Source organism: Schistocerca serialis, chromosome 4 (genome assembly GCF_023864345.2).
Source record: "Schistocerca serialis cubense isolate TAMUIC-IGC-003099 chromosome 4, iqSchSeri2.2, whole genome shotgun sequence".
Lineage (NCBI taxonomy): Eukaryota > Metazoa > Arthropoda > Insecta > Orthoptera > Acrididae > Schistocerca > Schistocerca serialis.
Genome location: NC_064641.1, coordinates 79951234 through 79973608, shown reverse-complemented (window position 1 = coordinate 79973608; position 22375 = coordinate 79951234). Strand labels below are relative to the sequence as shown.

Here is a 22375-nt window from a genome sequence, read left to right as displayed (position 1 = left end):
AATGTTGAAAATCATCAGCAGCAGCAGCTATGATTGTTGTTCTGTGGTCTTCAGTCAAAAGCCTGGTTTGATGCAGCTCTCCACACTAGTCTCTTCATCTCTGCTCGATGTCTGCAGCCTATGTCAATTACGATACGGATGCAACAGTAAAGTTTATTATTATTACCAGTTTCAGTGGTTGCAAATCATCGAGTACATGAAGTTGTTTTGGTCTCGGTATCTGTTTTGATATAGACATGCTGTTCCATTTCATTTTACACAGCTTCATAAACATCTAGAGAGTAGATGTCAACAATATTATGAGAAGGATAATTGCTACTCACGACAAAGATGTCACATTGAGTTGCAGACAGGCACAACGAAAAGACTGTTATGTACTGAGCTTATGGTCAAAGCCTTCCTCAGAAAAGAAAAAAAAACACAGACACATCTATTCATACCAGCAAGCACATCTCACACATACTCTCTCCAGCTGCTGCAGCCAGAATGCAATGGTGTCATGTCAAGTGGAAGCAGCAATCTGGAGTGGCGCAGTGTAGGAGGAGGGATACCATGGTACAAGTAGGGGAAAGGAGTGAGGGCTGACAGACAGAGCAAACAAAGACTAGACGGTGGCCAGACAAGGCTGCCTGCCGAAGTGTTGGGGACGGAAAGGGGGAATGGGAGAGCAGCGGAGAGGAAAAAACACCAGTGATGCCGGCAGAGAGTGGAGCACAACGAGGGTGGGAGAGGCGTAAGGGCAGAGGGAGGTGAAAAATGTTGGGTGGAGTATGCAGGGACAATAGGTTACCTCAGGTTGAAGCTGGGACAATTTCAGTTGCGGAGAAGAGTTCCCATCCCCTCTGTTCTTTCACCTCCTCCCTAGTCACATCGCCCACCCACATTGTGCTCCACTCTTTGCCAATGCCACTGGTCTTTTCCTGTCTCTGCTGCTCAGCTTTTCCATTACGCATCCTCCTCTTCCCTCACACAGCTTCCAGACACCATGGCAGGCAGCCTTGAGTGGCCACCGTATTGTCTCTGCGTGCTCTGTCTTGCAGACCCGACTCCTTTGCCCCACTTGTACCACGATATCCCTCTCCCTTCCCCACCCACTCCAGATTGCTCCTTCTGCTCGATACATCACCACTGCATTATGGCCACAGCAGCCAGAAGGAGTACGTGTGAGGTGTGCTTGCTTGTATGAATTGTGTGTGTTTCTTTCCTGAAGAGGGCTTTGGCTAAAAGCACAGTGTGTAACAGTCTTTTCATTGTACCTGCCTGCGACCCAAATGCATCATCTTTAGGATGAGTGGAAATCTATTCTTTTCGTGATAATGTTGGTATTATAACCCAGAAATTTCATTGTTAGAGAGTAAGTGTATTGTTGTACTACTATGTTACTAAAACACTGCACCTCCTAAACAATGTTTAACTTTTACGTACTGAATACTGATGTTATGGTCATCTTTTTGATATTAGGCAGAATGAGATGGAATGTCATTCACATCTCCGGGCAGATACTGTTACTAACAACTTCTTTTGCCTGAGGTTAACTTTTTAACAACTGTATCTGGTAGCAGTAATAAGGCTTTTTATTCAGCTGATGGCAGTACAATAGGATTTTTAATATGTATCTACAAAGCTGTGGAGCACCAGCTAGTGGAAATATTTTTAAACCATTGTCTCTATTAAAAATAGTTCTATGACTTTTGCAGATCACAAGCTGTGTTTGCCAGCTGATTGATGCTATATGATTAACGTTCTGAGAATCAAAATAATGAAGGCACTGTACATTCGCTTATCTGTCAGCACCACAACTACAGTTCACACTTGATTCAGTAGGTTATGATTTGCCCACTGTGGACACTCAATTTTTATGTAACTTCAACTCATTTACAGAAGTTCTGTTACTAGCACAGAATTATCTGTCTGGAAAATACAACCCATTTTGTAAACAAGCTTTTAATTATTTGGTTACTATTTATACAGTTGTTCATGTGTTATAGAACAGTTACAAGTTTTATAGACAGATTCACAAACAGAAAATGAAGGGCAAAGGTGAAAGATACACATCATTTTCCATCTCACAAAGAAGCAGGAGGGGGGGCAGAGAGCGGGGTGGGGGGTGCGGGGGTGGGGGGGGGGAAGAAGAGGATGAGAGGGAGTGGAAGGAGAAGGGGGAGAGGGAGAGGGAGAGGGAGTGGGAGTGAGAGTGGGAGAGGTAGAGGGAGAGGGAGAGGGAGAGGGAGAGGGAGGGGGAGGGGGAGGGGGAGGGGGAGGGGGAGGGGGAGGGGGAGGGGGAGGAGGAGGGGGAGGGGAGGGCGGGAGATAATATATGAGAGAGAAGAAATACTCAAAAATGAAACACATAAATTGAAATTATGCAAATAACTGGGCAAAAATGAAGCAAAATAACCAGTTAACTTAAGAAGTAAAAATCTTATATACTGCACCAAAACTCGAACAACTAAAGGGAAAAATGTTTGCCCTCCTTCTCCGTGTGCATAAAAGATATGGAAGCCAGACATAGCCATACAGTCTGAAAATAATAGAGAAAATTCCATGATTAAAAATACGATTGTTAGTATCATCCAAGAAACAGTTGTAGAAAAATTGCATAAATCTTGAATACAGCAAGAACAGTAAGAGTTCAACAAATGTGTAACGCTTGGTGCAACACTGACATATCTGTAGTACAGCATATTAATCTCAGGGTTATCACAACAAAAGATTTTGTCATTTTCAACACACAGTCCTGACACTGCACTGCACACATTCTTTAAAAAGTCTTTTTGTCAAAGTGTTTCCATAATTTATATAAAAAAAAAGTGAAAAGAAATTAAGATATCACAAAGAAAAACAGAAGAAAATGTTACACAAAAAGAGTATTAGATACAATTTTTTTTGTTTAAGCTTCTTAGATTTCCGTGAGAGTATTACATACATTTCTTTTTTCTTTTTTTTTTCAGCTGCTTAGATTTCCATGAGACTGTATTAAAATTTCACAGCGTATTACCCAATATAAATCAGTTTTATAAATGTTTGACTTTTGGTTACAGAAATTAAATATAAGTGCAAGAGAGTGAATCCTATTAGATAACATTCTGAAAAATGAGGATTGCTCCACAATCAAATAGATTATCCTCTGTAGCTAAACCAACATGTATTTTTAGAACAGCCACTGTACTAATACAAAACATTGATATGTTGTCAAAATATGTGTAAAATGTGTGAAAAACATGAACAAGCACTAAACTTTTTCCCAAATGTTAAAAAAGCAGGTCAAGCAAATAACAGTTTCCCATTAAAATTAATTAACCGGCCTATGTAATATCTGCGTTGTCTTTACATCTTGAGGGTGTCACCCTTTGCAAGCCCAGTAGTAGGTTTTACTCGTAGTCATTTTCAAGTACAGTTTTATTTCTTTAAAAATGATGTACAGGTTGAACAACAAGTATTACACAACAACATAAACACAACAAGACTTGTGATTAGAGGAACAAATGTGTATAATAATAATAATAAACACAAAATATCACAGCAATGTTCAGATACAAAGAAATAACATATAATTTATTTCAAAGAACATAAATTAGTGTTGTTACTATCTCTTACCTCTTATGATATGATTTTCCCCCCCTAAATTACAGAGCATATAACTGAAAGAGGTGTACACTTTTCTGAAAATATATATATATGCATCAATCAACCAACTGCCATGTCATCCTCAGTTATTCATCACTGGATGTGGTAGGGATCGGCATGGGGTCAGCATACCGCACTCCGAACTGTTATCGACTTTCGCCCAGGGAGCCGCTACCTCTCAATACGGTGGCTACTCAATTGGCATCACGAGGCTGAGTTTACTCCAGCTTCATTCCTCTCACCAAGGAAAAATCTCTGGCAGTTTCGAGAATCGAATCCAGGGCTCCTGCATAAGGTTCTGTAGTGTTGACCAATCAGCTACAGTGATGGAAAAAAAAAAAAAAAAAAAAAAAAAAAAAAAAAATATATATATATATATATATATATATATATATATATATATATATATATGGTTATAATAGAGGGAAACATTCCACGTAGGAAATATATATCTAAAAACAAAGATGATGTGACTTACCAAATGAAAGTGCTGGCAGGTCGACAGACACACAAACAAACACAAACATACACACAAAATTCTAGCTTTCGCAACCAACGGTTGCCTCGTCAGGAAAGAGGGAAGGAGAGGGAAAGATGAAAGGATTTGGGTTTTAAAGGAGAGGGTAAGGAGTCATTCCAATCCCGGGAGCGGAAAGACTTACCTTAGGGGGAAAAAAGGACGGGTATACACTCGCACACACACACATATCCATCCACACATATACAAACACAAGCAGACATATTTAAAGACATATTTAAAGACCATGTCTGCTTGTGTTTGTATATGTGTGGATGGATATGTGTGTGTGTGCGAGTGTATACCCGTCCTTTTTTCCCCCTAAGGTAAGTCTTTCCGCTCCCGGGATTGGAATGACTCCTTACCCTCTCCTTTAAAACCCAAATCCTTTCATCTTTCCCTCTCCTTCCCTCTTTCCTGACGAGGCAACCGTTGGTTGCGAAAGCTAGAATTTTGTGTGTATGTTTGTGTTTGTTTGTGTGTCTGTCGACCTGCCAGCACTTTCATTTGGTAAGTCACATCATCTTTGTTTTTAGATATATATATATATATATATATATATATATATATATATATACATTGAAAATTACATTACAAACGGGGAATCTACTGTACAATTTATGGATATAATCATTCAAGACAACCTGAAGAAGGAGTTTACTGTAGATTCCTGTGCAATAAAAATTTCAAGGAACACATTAGCAAATAAATATGTTAAGCAAATACTGTAAATATAGAATTACTTTAAAACCTGTGTATAGCACTTTATTTTTCTCGAATGTCAGTTACAAAGTAGAAAAGAAAGGAGAGGATCATCAGTGGGTTAAACATGAAGAGAATTGCTAAGTTTGTTTCACACAAGTTGTATTTAACTGTAATTAAAATGAAGATATTCAGAGAAATGTTGATTGTCAGAACACTATGATGTGAGCTTTGGAGTAGGGCGGGTTTGAAAGAAACTTTTTTATGCATTTCACAAATAACTAAAAAACCACAGCTTCTAGCAAAAATGCTTCCCAGTAAAAATTTAAACTACATTAAATTTCCAACAAAAAAGGTCCTCTTCATTTTTTCCTTGAGGACCAACAGTTTCCATGTTCAGGAGACAGAAAATTGCAGATTATTTTAAAATGTTGTTCTAACAGTAGCGAATTAATGTTTATCTTTAAATGAAGTGGGTCAAAAACAAATATTAAATGCATGTATTACATCTATGTGCAGTAGAGCTGTATTAAGGGATAAAACATGTTCCATGGGTGTAACAGAGTGGAGAGAGAGATATGTGGCGTAGAAGAGTGAAAGAAGATAGGTTGCTGGATTGTGTTTTTGCACTTCACTCCTTCATAGGTCTGCAAACTAAAGCAGGTGATTCCTTCCCTCTATCTATCCCCCTACAGCATAAGAAGCAACTACAGGATGTTGCATAAAGTTACCATCCACAGCGCACCTTATGAATCACTCGAACTGCAGTGTGCAGACATAACCGGGCAGGGAAGGGTGTGGGAAGTGGGGATGGGGTTTGATTTTGCACAAAATGAATGAACACTACATTGTAACATTGACTAATTGTGACATTCCATCCTGGATTTCCCATCATTTGAACAGTACACTGAATGCACATATGAGTCACTAATAACACTAACACCAGTAATGCATATTGAGAGAATCTATGTAATTCTCTGTGCACAGTTTTATACTGCTAGTGGAGAAATTGATTCTCAGTCATCCCATGTGGTAGCTGCAGTGTTCTTTCAGGAAAGTCACCATCCCCACCATGAGTGCTGCTCAGTTTTCAGCTTACAGACAGATTATACCTACCCAGAATTTCCTGTTCACGAATTCTCTTATGCAAGTAAGTAATTTCACTGGTCTGGTGTTTATACTGTGAAGTTACTTTCAGTTTACTGAATGGATAATTTGCAGTTGATAAGTGAGCTATTATGTAAAAAAGATCAAAAGTTGGAGCTTTCAACTGTCTGCCACATTGAAGAACTTTTTCCAAATTTCCTGACACACTGTCAATATGTATTCAACAACGTCGATTTCACTGTCTCTACACTCACTGTCTGGGATACTTTTCACAGTGTGAGGGGTATCAAATGCATCACTCCAGCCTCAGCTCTCCCATAATCTGAAGAAGACCAGAGGCTTAAATTATCTCCCTCTGCAACAGAAATAGATCACCTAGGTATTAAAGAATTTCAGATATTGGAACATACATCAAGCAATGCATTACAGCAGATTACTGTTCTAGGCCTGAACACATCAGTTCCTTCCATCAAACATATTCACACCCATCTTGGAAGATATCATGTGTATATGTGGTAAGTGGCTCCATTCAGTGCAGCCTGCTCTACAAGCAGCAGCAATTCCTAAATGAAAAAGATTTATGCAGTCTATCAATAACACAATCAATGGTGAGAGAAATGCAGAAAAATTTTGTCATAGATAATTCACTACCAAGCAACTACAATACAATTATGCAGCTTTACGATACCCTGTCAATGACAGACCGTGGAAGCAATGCATTACAGCAGATTACTGTTCTAGGCCTGAACACATCAGTTCCTTCCATCAAACATATTCACACCCATCTTGGAAGATATCATGTGTATATGTGGTAAGTGGCTCCATTCAGTGCAGCCTGCTCTACAAGCAGCAGCAATTCCTAAATGAAAAAGATTTATGCAGTCTATCAATAACACAATCAATGGTGAGAGAAATGCAGAAAAATTTTGTCATAGATAATTCACTACCAAGCAACTACAATACAATTATGCAGCTTTACGATACCCTGTCAATGACAGACCGTGGAAGGGTGCCACATTTACCAATTCAGTTCCTTTCCCACTAACAATATATAGGTCACTGACAACATCACACGCACACAAATCAATACACATCACACACACAAATTAACACACAGGAACATATTTTACGTAACACCTTGCTTAGCAATGGCAAATAAGTAATCAACAAACCGAAAATAACTCCACGATATAAAAATGAACTCAGTGAAATTATTTTGTCTCCTTGCATAACAGAACTGGACAGGAAATTCTGACGAGTTATAGTCTGTCTGTAAACCAAAAAGCGAGCAGTGTTCATGTTAGGGGAAGTTACCTTTCATGGCGGAAGAATACCACAGCTACCATATGGGATGCCTAAGAATCAATTTCTCCTCTGCAATGTAAAACTGAGTAAAAAAAAAAAAATTACACAAAGTCTGCCCATATGAATTACCTATGTTAGGATTATTAATAACTCATATCCTCATTCTGTGTAGTGTTAAATAATTTTGTGCAATATCACCTCCTCCCCCCGCACACTGTACTGCCAACGATTCATAAGGCGCGCTGTGGACAGCGAGTGTAACTTTATGAAACACCCACTAGTTGCTTCTAATGCTGTAGTGGGGTAGACAGAGGTGAGGGGGATCACCTGCTTCAGTTTGCAGACCTATGAAGGAGGGAAGTGCATGAACACTATACGGCAACCTATCATGCTTCCACCCCACACATCTCCCCCTCCATGCTGTTACACACACAGAATACAATTTATCCCTTAATATGGTTCCACTGCACTTACATGTGGTACACACATTTAATGTTTGTATTTGACCCACTTCATTTAAAGATAAACATTAATGTTATACTGTTAGAACAATATCTTTAATAATCTGCAATTTTTCCCTCCCCTGAATGCAAAAACTATTAGTCCTAGATAAAAAATTAATAGTATTTTTTTGTAGGAAATTTAATATTATTTTATTTTGTTCTGAGAAATATTTTTGTTAGAAGCTGAAGTTTTAAAGTTATTCAAGAAAGACATTAGTGAGCTTTTAGTACGTTGTTCATAACACTCTTGCCTAGCACTGTGTACAAATTTGAGACTACATGATTTTTCCTCCCTAATCGAGCATTTTTGGTCTTTGTTGACAGGGCTATAAATATGTACCAACATAGTGAAGAATTAAAGATAAATACCCATCCTATCACTCACATGACAACACCGTAGGGAAGAAGTTCCCTGCAAGCAGGAATTATATGAATAAACATTTTTCCCAGTGCTGCTGTAACTTTCCCTACATTAAAGGTAAATGTTCACCTTTTTATATATTTGTTAATTACTATAATGTCTGTAAAATTTAATTGTATGTCAGTAAAGCTTCTAAGTATGTAATGTTAGCTGCTTTGGTGCACATGAAAGGAAATTTGAATATATTATTATTATTATTCTTTACTTTCTCAGACGTTAAGTCTGGTTAAAAATGGAAAGTTGATAGTATAATTGGTATAATGTCAACTTTATCCTGATGCCACATATCCTTGACTTCCTCAGCCAGTTGGATGTATTTTTCAATTTTTTCTCCTGTTTTCTTCTGTATATTTGTTGTATTGGGTATGGATATTTCGATTAGTTGTGTTAATTTCTCTTTTTATTGGTGAGTATGATGTCAGGTTTGTTATGTGGTGTTGTTTTATCTGTTATAATGGTTCTGTTCCAGTATAATTTGTATTCTTCATTCTCCAGTACATTTTGTGGTGCATACTTGTATGTGGGAACGTGTTGTTTTATAAGTTTATGTTGTAAGGCAAGCTGTTGATGTATTATTTTTGCTACATTGTCATGTCTTCTGGGGTATTCTGTATTTGCTAGTATTGTACATCCGCTTGTGATGTGATCTACTGTTTCTATTTGTTGTTTGCAAAGTCTGCATTTATCTGTTGTGGTATTGGGATCTTTAATAATATGTTTGCTGTAATATCTGGTGTTTATTGTTTGATCCTGTATTGCAATCATGAATCCTTCCGTCTCACTGTATATATTGCCTTTTCTTAGCCATGTGTTGGATGCGTCTTGATCGATGTGTGGCTGTGTTAAGTGATACGGGTGCTTGCCATGTAGTGTTTTCTTTTTCCAATTTATTTTCTTCGTGTCTGTTGATGTTATGTGATCTAAGGGGTTGTAGAAGTGGTTATGAAATTGCAATGGTGTAGCCGATGTATTTATATGAGTGATTGCTTTGTGTATTTTGCTAGTTTCTGCTCGTTCTATAAAGAATTTTCTTAAATTGTCTACCTGTCCATAATGCAGGTTTTTTATGTCGATAAATCCCCTTCCTCCTTCCGTTCTGCTTAATGTGAATCTTTCTGTTGCTGAATGTATGTGATGTATTCTATATTTGTGGCATTGTGATCATGTAAGTGTATTGAGCACTTCTAGGTCTGTGTTACTCCATTTCACTACTCCAAATGAGTAGGTCAATATTGGTATAGCATAAGTATTTATAGCTTTTGTCTTGTTTCTTGCTGTCAATTCTGTTTTCAGTATTTTTGTTAGTCTTTGTCTATATTTTTCTTTTAGTTCTTCTTTAATATTTGTATTATCTATTCCTATTTTTTGTCTGTATCCTAGATATTTATAGGCATCTGTTTTTTCCATCGCTTCTATGCAGTCGCTGTGGTTATCCAGTATGTAATCTTCTTGTTTAGTGTGTTTTCCCTTGACTATGCTATTTTTCTTACATTTGTCTGTTCCAAAAGCCATATTTATATCATTGCTGAATACTTCTGTTATCTTTAGTAATTGGTTGAGTTGTTGATTTGTTGCTGCCACTAGTTTTAGATCATCCATGTATAGCAAATGTGTGATTTTGTGTGGGTATGTTCCAGTAATATTGTATCCATAATTTGTATTATTTAGCATGTTGGATAGTGGGTTCAGGGCAAGGCAGAACCAGATAGGACTTAATGAGTCTCCTTGGTATATTCCACGCTTAATCTGTATTGGCTGTGATGTGATATTATTTGAATTTGTTTGGATATTAAGTGTGGTTTTCCAATTTTTCATTACTATGTTTAGGAACTGTATCAATTTAGGATCTACATTGTATATTTCCAATATTTGTAGTAACCATGAGTGGGGTACACTATCAAAAGCTTTTTGGTAATCAATGTATGCATAGTGTAGTGACCTTTGCTTAGTTTTAGCTTGATATGTCACCTCTGTATCTATTATCAGTTGCTCTTTACATCCTCGTGCTCCTTTGCAACAGCCTTTTTGTTCTTCATTTATAATTTCGTTCTGTGTTGTATGTGTCATTAATTTCTGTGTAATGACTGAAGTTAATATTTTTTATATTATTATTATTATTATTATTATTATCATTACTATTATTATTTACATGAAAAAGAACATTATATAATCAATGGAAGATTTACATTAATAGAACAACACAGTATATGATACCTCCTTATCCTTCATTCTGATAAACATATGTCAAATGTCAGTGCTATATACTTCACTAAAATTGGAGAGAAGGTCTTCCCTTTTCATTTACAGCCTGTTGTACTGTCACAAGAAGTCAGAAGAAATATTTCTGAAACTTGCAGGGAATTAAAAAAGATTCATATTTTTCCCTTAAATTTTAGGTTCACCTAAAGTTTGATGAGTGCTATGTAGGGATGTAATTAGCATCACATGTAATTTTCTAAACCTGCCTCCGTAACCGAGGGCACCAATGGTTTCTTCTGTGGTGGTGCTCGACTTGGAAGTTTATATGTTTGAATCTTGGTGGTGGATAAAATTTTCGTTGCCAGAAGTTAGCCAGCAAGGAAAAGGAAGATGGTGATGTTAAGCTCCTGATCACCAGTGTTTGTGCCAATGTCCTGGATTACATTCCAGATCTATCCACAGTGTCTCATGAAGTGAGAGCATATGACATTGTTGTTGATGATCCATCCATTGGACAGGGATGTTAATTTCACCCTCTCCCTTCCTTTCCTCCATCAGATCAGTGGAAGGCAATGGCAAACCACCTCTCCTGAACATTGCCATGAGTGGTGGTGCATCTGCCCCCCTATGCTCATATACTGAGTGTGGGACTTTAAGTAACTTCAAAAACAAAATTTCTTAACGCTTTTAAGTATATTTAATACCCAGCTGTAGCTGCCAAGGACTGAAACATTTTCTTTACCTTTCAACCTCTTCTTCCTCTTCCTCTATTATCTCTTTCTCTACTTTTCTAGTCAAGCTTTGATATGAAACTGGTGAAACCACTTACCTTACAATAATTATGAAAAACAAATACAATTGTTATAAATCTTATGGACAGATATATTATATGGGTTTGAAACGTATTCAATTTACAAACACACAATAATATACATAAACTTTTTAGAATTTGTTCCCAGACAATTCTTTTACTATAAGAAGCTTGCACTGAGTGCAAGCAAATACTTAATATGTAATGATAAATGCAATAACTATTTTTTTTTTTCAGTCTAAGCTCTTACCTTTATGGGAATACTGAGCTGAAATGGAACTGCAGTCTTTCATTTGGTGGAATACATAAGGGCCTTCAGGTTATATATCTACTTCCTAGGTTAAGGTGCAGGTGTACTCGGCCACAGCACCTAAAACAAGAATATGTAGTATTGAAACACAGGACAGCTAAAATAATAGCTGATATAGTACAGCAAAAACATATCTAACTTGGCATTTTCCTTCCATAACAGTTATGTACCAACTGCAACACAAAGGCATTATGTTATTTCTAGATTATTCATTGATACTGCTTTCTAACCTGTTTATAATATCTTTTCTACCGACAGACTTATAACCCACAGGTTAGCCTTTAAAAATAATTTTAGCTAATAGTTGAGCATATTATGGGGGTAAATCAAATATAAATAGGATTTTATTTAAAAATATACTGTAAAATAAAAGGCAAATATAATTTATTTTTCTGCAGAGTTTCCTCCATTAGAAATACATTTTATCCAGTGAGAAGGTAGGATGTTTTATACCAGCATCGTAGACTGAAGTTGGCTGTATCAGGATCCAACTGCGCATGAACTGCTCCACGCCTTCGTATCTTCAAATTGTTGGCCTCCTACAGTTTCTCTAAGCGAATCAATCAAATGAAAGTTGCAGAGCGATAGACATGGGCTTAGGGAGGATGATCAATTTCAGTGGAGAGCATTTCTTCACGTTTTGAGATCATTAGAGTTGCAGCATGGTGCCTTGCATTGTCATGGGGGAGGACAGTCTCTCTAATCAGTTGGTCTTGTCTTTTGCAATGATATGCAGCCCTCACCTGGTTCAATAGCTCACAGTGGTAAGCAGCACTGATAGTGCATTGCTCATGTACAACAATCAAAATGCCTCACTGGTCAAAGAAAATAGTTGAAAGAACCTTGCTATTTGACAGCCAGGTCTTGGCTTTCACTAGGGCTGTCTCCCCTTTCCTTTGCCACACCACACTGGCTTGTTATAACACAAGAGTGTGGACCCACATTTCATCACAGGTGATGAACCAACTAAAAGATGGATCACCTTCTTTCACAATCACTGCTGAAAGCCTCCGTCAGACCTCCAAAAATCTCAATTTCTGTTCTGTGGTCGAATAGTGTGGGACATATCTGACATACACTTTATGGAACTTTAGGTCGTTTCTGATCATTGCTTGACAGTCCCCATAACGTATTCCGACCTGTTCTGCAATTTCAGATACATTCAACTGTCAATTTTCTTTGAGGATGACTCGTACTGTGTGAATGTTTTCGTCCATAACGTCGGTCTGAGGGCAGCAAACATGTCCCTAATCTTCGACTCATTCTCATCCTTCTTGAATTCTTCATGTCACGCAAATACGAATCCTTGACAATGTTTGGTTCATGAACTGTGCAGTCAATCATTGAAAAATTTCTGTCACTTGAACTCCTTGACAAGCAAGAAATTTTATAATTATGCATTGTGCAGTGCAGGGGTGTATCTGCTGCTCTGACATCATGAACTTCACTGAGTGGGAATGTGGAAATCCTAATGGCCCCTCCCAAGAATGAGAAGTGCAAGCTCACTCCTCCTACAGTAGGCACTCAGAAACAGAAATCTCATTTATTTTTGATTTACCCTTGTTGTATAAAATTCATATAAAAGTAGATGATAATACATTCCTAGTGAAGTACATGATAATTTTTAGTATGTTGTTCTATACTTATATTTTTTGCTTTCACATATTTTAATCATTATTTAAATCATTTGAAGTTAACTTAATGGCCTGAGGAGACCAAGTTCATCATCTCATTTGTTATATAAAATTATGATTCTGTACAGAGTGAAACCCATGTAAACTTGTTTATGTTCAGTCAATTCAACAGCTTAAAATCCAGTAATGCAGAAGTTTGTTTATGTAATACAATTTATGTAAAAAGTACTGCCAACATAATGGCCAATTGTTTAAAATGCAAAGAGTTAAAAAACTTGTAAGCTTCAACGCCATTTTAAAGACATACTAACACATAAACCATCATCATTTCAGTGTTGATATACAGGGTGTTACAAAAAGGTACGGCCAAACTTCCAGGAAACATTCCTGACACACAAATAAAGAAAAGATGTTATGTGGACATGTGTCCGGAAATGCTTAATTTCCATGTTAGAGCTTATTTTAGTTTCGTCAGCACATACTGTACTTCCTCAATTCACCGCCAGTTGGCCCAATTGATGGAAGGTAAGTTGACTTCGGTGCTTGTGTTGACATGCGACTCATTGCTCTACAGTACTAGCATCAAGCACATCAGTACGTAGCATCAACAGGTTAGTGTTCATCACGAACGTGGTTTTGCAGTCCGTGCAATGTTTACAAATGCGGAGTTGGCAGATGCCCATTTGATGTATGGATTAGCACGGGGCAATAGCCGTGGTGCGGTGCGTTTGTATCGAGACAGATTTCCAGAACGAAGGTGTCCCGACAGGAAGACGTTCGAAGCAATTGATCGGCGTCTTAGGGAGCACGGAATATTCCAGCCTATGACTCGCAACTAAGGAAGACCTAGAACGACGAGGACACCTGCAACGAGGCAATTCTTAGTGCAGTTGACAATAACCCTAATCTCAGTGTCAGAGAAGTTGCTGCTGTACAAGGTAACGCTGACCACGTCACTGTATGGAGAGTGCTACAGGAGAACCAGTTGTTTCCGTACCATGTACAGCATGTGCAGGCACTATCAGCAGCTGATTGGCCTCCACGGGTACACTTCTGCGAATGGTTCATCCAACAAGTGTTTGAAGTCACGCTGGTACGTTCTGTTGCTGTGTGTTTCCATTCCATGATTAATGTGATTTGAAGAGAAGTAATAAAATGAACTCTAACATGGAAAGTAAGCATTTCCAGACACATGTCCACACGACATATTTTCTTTCTTTGTGTGTGAGGACTGTTTCCTGAAAGTTTGGCCGTACCTTTTTGTAACATCCTGTATTTGTAAATGGTAGTAGCAAAATTATTTTTTTCTAAAATTTGTATATTTCTTATTGTTAAAAAGGGATATAAAGCTGACATACAAGGCCACAAGTAACAAAAGAATCAATTTCTTTACCAATCTCCAAGACTGGTGATGTTTTACTGAAACTCGAAACTTAGTGCTTACTTCAATGTGAGATACTTTTAACAGTTTCCCCGACAAAGCTCTGTCTTGATATCTGGCAGAAAATCCAAACAGATTGTGGTCAGACATAAAATACACCAGTGGCAAGACACAACCAATACCCTGAACATGCGAAATCAATGGTAATATTACTGATGACAGGAGCACTAAAGTGGAGTTACTAAATATGGTTTTCTGAAATTCCTTCAGCAAAGAAGACAAAGAAAATATTCCAGAATTTGAATCAATAGCAGCTGCCAAAATGAGTAACTGAGAAGTGGATAACCTTGGTGCAGTGAAGCAGCTTAAATCACTTAATAAAGGCAAGCCCCCTAGTCTAGACTGTAAACCAGTTAGGTTCCTGCAAGTGTATGGTGATATAACAACTCCATACATAGCAGTCTTATACAACAGCTCACTTGACGAAAGATCCATACCTAAAGACTGAAAAGTTACACAGGCCATACTAATACACAAGAATGGAAGTATGAGCAATCCACTGAACTGCAGACCCATATCACTGGTGTCGACTTGTAGTAGGATTTTTAGAATATATATTACATTCAAAGAAAATGATCTACTGACACATAGCACAAGTTTAGAAAGAAAAGGAACCATCCCAGCATTTATCTGAAGCGATTTAGGAAAATTATGATAAACCTAAATCTGGATGGCTGGATGTGGATTTGAGCCATTGTCCTCCTGAATGCGAATCCAGTGTACTACCCCACTCAGTAACATTGAAGGGATGGCAAGCCATTGCCAAAGACTGTGTTACTTGACACAACATTTAAAAGAAGAAACAGGTTTACTAAAGAGACTGTCTACACTACACTTGTCCGCCCTCTTCTGAATTATTGCTGCAGGGTATGGCATATGTACCAGATAGTATTGACAGAGGGCACTGACAAAGTTCAAAGAAGGGTAGTTCGTTTTGTATTACCTTGAAATAGGCGAGATGGTGTCTTGGATGTGGTGCACGTGTTGGGATGGCAATCACTAGAACAAAGGCATTTTTCATTGCGGAAAGATCTTGTTATGAAATTTTAATAGTAAACTATTTCCTCCAAATGAGAATATATTTTGTGGATGCTAATCTACATAGGGAGAAGTGATCATTGTAATAAATAAGAGAAATTGGAGATCACATTTAAATTTTCATTTTTCCTGCACACTGTTTCAAATGGTAGAGAAATAGTCTGAAGGTGGTTCAATGAACCCTCTACCAGTAGCTCAAGAGTGGACTGCAGGGTAGTCATGTAAATGTTACAGCAGTTACTGTAAAATTGTTTGAGAAAGACTACACAGTAGTTGGCATGCACACAACACACTGCTGGCAATAGTCCTGCTGCACTGAACTGGCCGGCAGGCTAACCAGCATTCTCAGTGTGCAGCTGCAGGCATATAACTGCTTCGGACAATGTTGCGAGTTAGCATGCGGACTACATTTTTTTCTTTGCTCACTCACATTTAGCAAGGTGATCATGTAGTGGACAAGCCACACTCTTTACTATCATATCAGGTGCTGGGCCTGTATGGTGATGACTAACACAATCTGCTAACGTTCATTACTCCTTGGAGCCTCCATATTTGGATATTTTCATCATAACGCTGTGCACAGAACTGGGAGTAGTCTGAAAAGATGACGTGGTGCCACCCTTGTGCTCACTATTGTCCCTGGATGTCCCACTACCTTTCTCTTACCACTTTAAGGGAAGCCACAACAGTCACTGTGCTGACAGTCTGTGATGTTCCAGACGTCATCGTACGGTCCCTGTGGATATGCGACTTGCTATAAACGAGCCCATTTCCTGACAAAAGGTACAGGACAGGATTGTACAACACCACACAGCAGAGTGAACAATATGTTGTCCTTTCGGACTCAAGTCACTTCCGGTTGTTGAGGTCCTGCTTGGTACTGAGTATGACTCTGCTCAACTCGTGAATGCCATAGTTGTGGAACCCAGACCAATGGCAGCAGCAATACTATGGAAACATAAACCAGTCTGATTAGGCAGCTGTCAAATTCCAACGAGTACTGGTGGGTTTTTCTCGACATGACATGAAGGATAACACAACCATCTAACAAACAACCGATATTCAAATGGGATTTCTGAATGATAAACTCACTGCGTTTTCTTTACTTATATGCAGAATGAAGACAGCATTACTCCTGACTACTTTCTGAGGTTGTGCTGAAATGGTAATGATTTGCATATATGAGCAGATAGTAAACTCCATGCCAATTAGATGTTTGCTGCAGGTCCCTTTCATGGTATTATAATTTTAATGGCCAGCAGTGTACATCACAGATAAATGTCCATTGAAGGAAAGTCTGGGCATTGGTTACTTTAACAACTTAAACACCACAAACAGACTGAAAAGAAATTTCCATTCATGCTGTGTGTCTGAAAACACATAGTGCCACGGTAGGTGGCACTGACACATGAAAGTTCCTCTGACCACATGCACATTGTCCTCCTGTGCTGCAGGCTGTCTGATTGACTCAGCATACTGTTAGCAGCAGAACTATCCAGTATTCATGTTGGGAACAAGCCAAGATGGTGTCTGTGGACAGCCAAGCAGATGGAAACGGTTCAGAGGCAGCACGGCTGTACTAAAACAGGTATCATCACAGACACCAACCACATCACACATTTCAAGCCCTTTCTGGGAACCTGTGTGGGTGCAGACGAACGTGCAGGGCTGTGGCGGACTGCGCATACACCGGATTTGGACAACTGGGTTCTACAGGATACTGAGGCAAACCTCAGTACAAGCTCCAGACAAGTGGCCTGCCAGCATGGTGTAAGCCAAAGCACAATTACCTGTATCCCAGATGAGAACCACTGTTGTTGTTGTGGTCTTCAGTCCTGAGACTGGTTTGATGCAGCTCTCCATGCTACTCTATCCTGTGCAAGCTTTTTCATCTCCCAGTACCTACTGCAACCTACATCCTTCTGAATCTGCTTAGTGTATTCATCTCTTGGTCTCCCTCTACGATTTTTACCCTCCACGCTGCCCTCCAATACTAAATTGGTGATCCCTTGATGCCTCAGAACATGTCCTACCAACCGATCCCTTCTTCTGGTCAAGTTGTGCCACAAACTTCTCTTCTCCCCAATCCTATTCAATACTTCCTCATTAGTTATGTGATCTACCCATCTAATCTTTAGCATTCCTCTGTAGCACCACATTTCGAAAGCTTCTATTCTCTTCTTGTCCAAACTATTTATCGTCCATGTTTCACTTCCATACATGGCTACACTCCATACGAATACTTTCAGAAATGACTTCCTGACACTTAAATCAATACTGGATGTTAACAAATTTCTCTTCTTCAGAAACGCTTTCCTTGCCATTGCCAGCCTACATTTTATATCCTCTCTACTTCGACCATCATCAGTTATTTTGCTCCCCAAATAGCAAAACTCCTTTACTATTTTAAGTGCCTCATTTCCTAATCTAATTCCCTCAGCATCACCCGACTTAATTAGACTACATTCCATTATCCTTGTTTTGCTTTTGTTGATGTTCATCTTATATCCTCCTTTCAAGACACTGTCCATTCCATTCAACTGCTCTTCCAAGTCCTTTGCTGTCTCTGACAGAATTACAATGTCATCAGCGAACCTCAAAGTTTTTATTTCTTCTCCATGAATTTTAATACCTACTCCGAATTTTTCTTTTGTTTCCTTTACTGCTTGCTCAATATACAGATTGAACAACATCGGGGAGAGGCTACAACCCTGTCTTACTCCCTTCCCAACCACTGCTTCCCTTTCATGCCCCTCGACTCTTATAACTGCCATCTGGTTTCTGTACAAATTGTAAATAGCCTTTCGCTCCCTGTATTTTACCCCTGCCACCTTTAGAATTTGAAAGAGAGTATTCCAGTCAACATTGTCAAAAGCTTTCTCTAAGTCTACAAATGCTAGAAACGTAGGTTTGCCTTTCCTTAATCTTTCTTCTAAGATAAGTCGTAAGGTCAGTATTACCTCACGTGTTCCAGTGTTTCTACGGAATCCAAACTGATCTTCCCCGAGGTTGGCTTCTACTAGTTTTTCCATTCGTCTGTAAAGAATTCGTGTTAGTATTTTGCAGCTGTGACTTATTAAGCTGATAGTTCGGTAATTTTCACATCTGTCAACACCTGCTTTCTTTGGGATTGGAATTATTATATATATTAGAACCACTACCATGTCTAATGTCTGCAGTGAGTGCAAGGACTATCAGCAGCGGATTTCCCTCTACGAGAAGGATTTTGTCAATGGTGTTTGCACCAGACCATCACAATTATGGGATTTCTGTCATCAGTCCTCCTTACCAACAAAGAAATCTTTACCAGAACTGGCATCATCAATCTGCAAAATCATCACCTGTGGGCTAAGCCATGGCATGTGGTCAGAGGAAATTTCACTCGTCAGCACCATCTACCATGGCAACAATGCATTTCTGAACACATGTCCATACGACCTTTTTTCCTTCACTTTCAGTCAGGAATCCCTCCTTGCAGTTTGTTGGTCAAGTTTTTTGGCAGAAATTGAGGCAACACAGTCTCACAGGGCCACTGACATTAGCTTCCAGCCATTTATGCCACATGAGGCCATTATTTCACCACATGATTTACTCCTCCTTGACATATTTACCATCACCTCTGTGTGGAGCAGAGTATTAAAAAACGCAAACTGTTAACTAATTTTGTATATCCAAAGAAGTGCTGGCCTACTTTTCTGAGATGGGGAGTAAAATTGTATCAAAAAGTAATACACAGAAATATTGACTGGCTTGAGCAAAGTAATTGCTGTACATATATACTATGAATTTGCGAACAAAAAAGTATCCATCAGCTAGCCCAAATAAACTTGTTAAATGTCTAACAGGGATTGGTATCAATAATATTGTAATTCCTACACAAGTACAGCAGGAAATATCGCACCACCTGAAAGATCTACGTAAGCAAGGAAGATGGAGATGTTTTAAGTGTTATGAAATGATTAGCCCTGAACCAGGCAGGTAGTATGCCATGAGCAAAACTCCATTTTCTAAGTTCAGCTCTAATAATCTCACCATAAATGAAACATGAAAAACCAATCAAGTTCAAGTATCCGAGCTCTGATAAATTACACAGTTTGGATTGCATCTTCGAGGTGCACAGATTTGTGGTATGATTAAGAAGATGCGATAATATTTCCAAACAAAATTTTACCTGAAACTTTATTTTCTTTTTGACAACATTATGAAAATGACAGATTGATACTCACTGTACAGAGGAGATGTTGAGTCACAGACAGAAACAACAAAAAGACTGCCAAATAAGAAAGCTTTTGGCCAAAATGTCTTCTTCTGAATAAGAAAATGTACACACACACACACACACACACACACACACACACACACACACACACACAAGCATGACCAATGTTTATGGCTGCCGGAGCCAGACTGTGAGCAACAGTACATGGCGGGAGAAGCGTCTGGTAGGTGAGGCGGATACCAGTGTTGCAAGATTGTAAAATGCTGCTTGCAGGAGCATGCAGGGACATGGATAGGGCAGCTAGGTGCAGTCAGAAGGTTAAACAGGATGGAGAGAGTCAAAAATAAGAGAAGTAGAGGGGGAAAAAAGAGAAGCAGAGGAAGGGGGGGGTAGCTGAGGGGGAGGGAGAGGGAGAGGGAGAGAGAGAGAGAGAGAGAGAGAGAGAGAGAGAGAGAGAGAGAGACTAGTGGGTGCAATGGTGGAATACAAGGTCGTATAGTATTGGAGTAGGAGCAGGGAAGAGGATAGGTGGGTGAGGGATAGGGACTAATGAAGGTTGAGGCCGGGGGGATTACGGGAACGTAGGATACCACAGAGATTTCACATCTGTGCAACTCAGAACAGCTGATATTGGTAGGAAGGATTCAGACAGCACAGGCTGTGAAATGGTCATTGAAATGAAGAATTCTGTGTTGGGTAACATGCTCAGCAACTGAGTAGCCCACCTGTTTCTTGGCCACAGTTTGTTGGTGACTGGACAGCTTGTTCAGCTTGTTGGTTGTCATGCCCATGTAGAACAAAGCTCAGTGGTTACAGCTTAGTTTGTAGATTTCACGAATAGTTTCCCAGATAACCCTCTTTTGATGGGATAGGTGATGCTTGTGACTGGACTAGAGTAGGTGATGATTGGAGGATACGTAGCACAGGTCTTGCTTTTAGGACTACTACAGGATATGAGCCATGAGGCAAGGGTGTTGGAAGCAGAGGTTGTGTAGGGATGAACAAGGATATTGTATAAGTTCAGTGGGCAGCAGAATACTGTGGGGAAAGGGGGGAGGGGGACTACTAGTAGGTAGGACATTCCTAATTTCAAGTCAGGGCGAGAGATAGTCAAAACACGGGAGGAGAATGTGATTCAGTTGCTCTAGTCCTGGGTGGTACTGAGTCGTGGGGAATGCTTGCCATGGTCGGAAAGGAGATTGTGAGAGACTGGAGAGATAAGGCACTGCAGGTCTGTTTCTGTACAAAGTTGGGAGGATAATTACAATCTGCAGAGGCCTGAGTTAAACCCTCGGTATATTTAAAAAAGGACAGCTTGTTATTACAGATGTGACAGCCATGAGTGGCTAGGCTGTACGGAAGGGACTTCTCGGTACGGAACGTGTGGCAGCTGTCGAAGTGGAGGTATTGCTGGTGGGTGGTAGGTCTGATATGGATGGAGGTACTGATTCAGCCATCTTTGAGGTTGAGGAAAGTGGCTTGTTGAACTGAAGAGGACCAGGTGAAGCAAATGAGGGAGAAATTGTTGAGGTTCTGGAGGAATGTGAATAGGGTGTCCTCACCCTCAGTCCAGATCACGAGGATGTCATCAGTGAATCTCAACCAGGTGAGGGGTTTGGGATTCTGGGTGGTTAGGATGGATTGCTCAAGAAGGCTCATGAATCAGTGAGCATAGAATGGTGCCACGCAGAGCACACTGTCGTACCCCGTATTTGTTTGCAGGTGATTCCTTCAAAGGAGAAGTAATTATGGGTGAGCACATGGAGTAAGTTTGGAATCCGTCACGTATTGGGAAAGGTCGTGTTCAATAGCAAAAAGGCCATGGGCATTAGTGATGGTTAGCATAAAGGGAGGTGTCAACAACAGTGATGAGTATGGCACCATGTGGTAAAGGAACAGTAACTGTGGTGAGTCGATGCACGAAATAGTTAGCAGCTTTTATATAGGAAGTAGGTTGCAGATAATAGGCTGAAAGTGTTCCATCCAGGGTTTTCCATTCTTTTGTTTAGTTTTTGTTTCTAAAACTTGTGTAGAATCTTATTTGAAACCACTGTCAAAAATAAAATTATTTATCAACAGTAAATAACATTCCTGAAATTTTTTGATAAACTGCAATGAGCCACAGACCATGTGGTGTCACATTGGACTCTCAGTCCAACTGGCCAAGCATAATTTTTGGCACACTGACACCATATAGCCTAATATGTGGAAAGTGTTGGTGCTCCACTGCAGACTCACAAGGCCTGGATGGCATTAAGCCCTCTGCATCCAATTAGTTTCAGATGGTAGTCAAGTCAACTACATGCTTCCATACACCACAGAATTGCAGTTTATAAAAACTTCTGTGGCTGCCTGAGTGGACAACCTCATCCTGTGCTGAACATTTTTGAAGTCTTTCAGCACTGCTTCCTTCTGTCGCTCAAAGATTTGTCAGCACTTAGAAGAATATTATTGTACGTGTAAGAATTAGTTTCTGACTTTGGGGTTGTCCACAAAATAACAGCTGTTAGAAGTCTGCCAGGGATTCAAAGATTGCTTTTC

The 22375-nt window shown here is 39.3% G+C and overlaps 1 protein-coding gene and 1 long non-coding RNA gene across 4 annotated transcripts in view; both read right to left on the bottom strand.

Annotated features, from left to right (window-relative positions):
* LOC126473870 (zinc finger protein 672-like) overlaps positions 1–2804 on the bottom strand; it is a 32175-nt gene extending 29371 nt beyond the window's left edge. For all 3 annotated transcript variants that reach the window (XR_007586534.1, XM_050101201.1, XM_050101202.1), the window contains exon 1: positions 2436–2804. Coding sequence is in view for 2 of the 3 variants with exons in the window: in XM_050101201.1 (XP_049957158.1) it covers positions 2436–2601 (166 nt within the window). In the remaining variant the exon portion in view is untranslated. The remainder of the gene's footprint in view (positions 1–2435) is intronic.
* Positions 2805–3044: 240 nt separating this feature from the next.
* Positions 3045–22375, bottom strand: part of LOC126473943 (uncharacterized) — a 130384-nt gene continuing 111053 nt past the window's right edge. Inside the window, exons 2-3 of the long non-coding RNA XR_007586543.1 lie at positions 11443–11562; positions 3045–3945 (exon numbers count right to left, since the gene is read on the bottom strand). This is a non-coding gene — a long non-coding RNA (uncharacterized LOC126473943). The remainder of the gene's footprint in view (positions 3946–11442; positions 11563–22375) is intronic.